The following is a 2,305-nucleotide window of genomic DNA, read 5'->3' as shown; positions in this document are numbered from 1 at the left end:
AGGTGTGTAAGTGATGTCATCTCAGCCTAGTTCCCTCTAGGGCTTTAGGCGATGCTAACAGTGTGGTGGTGCCTTTCTATTTAAAGCCCTTTTGCTGCAGTATATAAGCACGATGTATAACAGTACTAGGCTCAAGAATCTTGGTCTATGCTGCTGAATCCCAGCCTTCGCAGTAAGTTGGTGTGCCTAAAGACTGGAAGAGTTGGGATGCCTAGTTGAGACTAAGCAGGCACGTGAGCAGTAAACCAGGAGCGCAGCGTAGCTTTTGGAGTCACTGCCAAGCGCTGCAGTGAGAGCTTTGTGAAGTTTGGGTATCTTTGCACAGGAAGTCAAGTGTTTTGCATGCATACATACACATGCACACACACACGTTTTCTGTGATACTTCCAATTGGAAACAAATCAATACAATGACATCTGTCTTCATGTTACTTGTAGTGCGTTTTGAGATACCTAGCATCCATGTAGTATCATACCTTTCTAAAGGACAATGCAAACAATTCCCACTGCACTTCGAAGGCTGTTTTCCTACATGGAACCAACTAGGTTGGAAAAGACCTTTAAGATCATCAAGTCCAACTGCTACCCCGGAGCTGCCAAGTCCACCGCTAAATCCTGTCACTAAGGGCATCATCTACATGGTTTTTGAGCGCCTTCCGCCATCCTGACTTCCCTGCTGGTAAAAATAAGAGTAAAACGCTTTTTGCAAGGTGTGGTAGTCTAAATCTGTGATCATACCTTATAACATCTTGCTGTCAGCTGAAATTCATCTTCTAAATGTTACCAGAATGCGATCAGTCCTGAACAGCAGTTGTAGTTTGCGTCCAGGACTCAAACAGCCTTGTTTAAACAAGGTTGGAAGCCAGGATTTTTTTTTTTCCCCCCTTCTTTTTGCTTGTGTGCAATCATGGGATGTGTTTATTCAGAGCAGTGTAATCCAGGAAAGTAACTCTAGAAATGTGAGCTACACTCGTATCTGTCCCTTTGCTGCAAATCACACTTACTTTTTATTATTTTGTAAGAGTACCAGGGGTGGGGAGATGAGCTGGTGGGGGAGGGCAGGGCTTGAGCTGGTTGGTAGAAGTCTTGCCGCAGGCATGGGATCTGTTTCAGCTGACCTTCATCATGAGCAGACAGAATGTGGGTGGTGTCAGCTTTGTATTCTGACTTGTCCTAACAGCCACTAATCTGATTACATTTAGGTTGACATCGTGGACATCTATGAGTCTATCCGTGAAAGGCAGCGCCATGACAGCGAAAGGTCTACCTGCAGCACCTTGGAGCAGAACGACATCGAAGCTGTTGAAGCGCTTGTTTGTATGAGCTCCTGGGGTCAAAGATCCCAGAAAGGTGACATATTAAAGATAAGGCCGCTTACGCCTTTCTCGGATTCTGGTGATTTCACAATGCACACCGAGGCGACATCTGACTTACCGAAGGACTATTTATCTACACTGGTAAGAAAAACATGGATGCGAAATAAATATGCCTGACATTTGGGTGTTACATCTCTGCAATGTCTTAACTGGGCTGGCCCATGTGCCCTTGTGTAGAATAGCTACAGAGCAGCCAGCTCTATGTGTGTGCAAGAATGATGAGGTAGCCACGCTGAGGTAGGGCTTTTCTGCTGTCTCTGGAATAGCAAATGTAGGGTTTGATCCCTTGTTAAAGCTGGATGTGAAAACCCTTGCTGACAGGTGATTTAATTTGACAGGCACGCTGAGGATGCTGCCCGATGGCTGTTGTAGGTTTCTTGGAGCATTTTCAGTCAGAGTGGCAGAGTGAGCCTCAATGGTTCAGCGCCAACTTATCTGCAAGCACTGTATGAAGAAGGCTCTTGACGACATTTGGCTTCACTCTGGTCGTTATAAAGGAAAGTACAGATTAACATTATGAAATAGACAATTTAATTAGTTTCTATGCTATGTGTTTGTACATGTAGTCTGTTATTTCTCCAGAACATTGGTCTGTTCCAGCTGACTAATGTTGGTTGAATCACAATTTTTTTTTTGCTTGCCGTTTATGTTGCAACAAAAGTACGTATTAAAGAAGGGCTTGATGTTTTTCAGATTCCAGATGGTTAAGGCTCATTTCAACCAGTAGGTTTCTAGTGTGCAGTTATATCAGGAAAAAGGGAGAATAACAGTGGAAAGAGGTTGAGAGAGTGTGGCAGTCTGCTTGACAGACTTCTCTCATACTACTGCTGTTCAGTGGTGGCACTGTCTCTTGAGCAGCACTGGAGATAAACATGAGTTTTCAGTGGTAAAAGGAGAGGAGGTGGCAGCAAGAGAGAATAGAGAGAAATG

At 44.3% G+C, this 2,305-nt stretch overlaps 1 protein-coding gene across 1 annotated transcript in view; it reads left to right on the top strand.

Annotated features, from left to right (window-relative positions):
- Nucleotides 1-1,201: 1,201 nt before the first annotated feature.
- The window catches only part of KLF11 (Kruppel-like factor 11), a gene marked incomplete at its 5' end in the record, with an annotated part of 8,180 nt that continues 7,076 nt past the window's right edge, over nucleotides 1,202-2,305 (top strand). The window contains one exon of the mRNA XM_010017233.1: nucleotides 1,202-1,456. Within this exon, the coding sequence (XP_010015535.1) occupies nucleotides 1,202-1,456 (255 nt within the window). The remainder of the gene's footprint in view (nucleotides 1,457-2,305) is intronic.

The sequence above is a fragment of the Nestor notabilis genome, unplaced genomic scaffold, assembly GCF_000696875.1.
Source record: "Nestor notabilis isolate BGI_N333 unplaced genomic scaffold, ASM69687v1 scaffold10736, whole genome shotgun sequence".
NCBI classification, from domain to species: domain Eukaryota; kingdom Metazoa; phylum Chordata; class Aves; order Psittaciformes; family Psittacidae; genus Nestor; species Nestor notabilis.
Note: the sequence above shows the minus strand (reverse complement) of the source record. Positions and strands in the feature narration are given on the sequence as shown.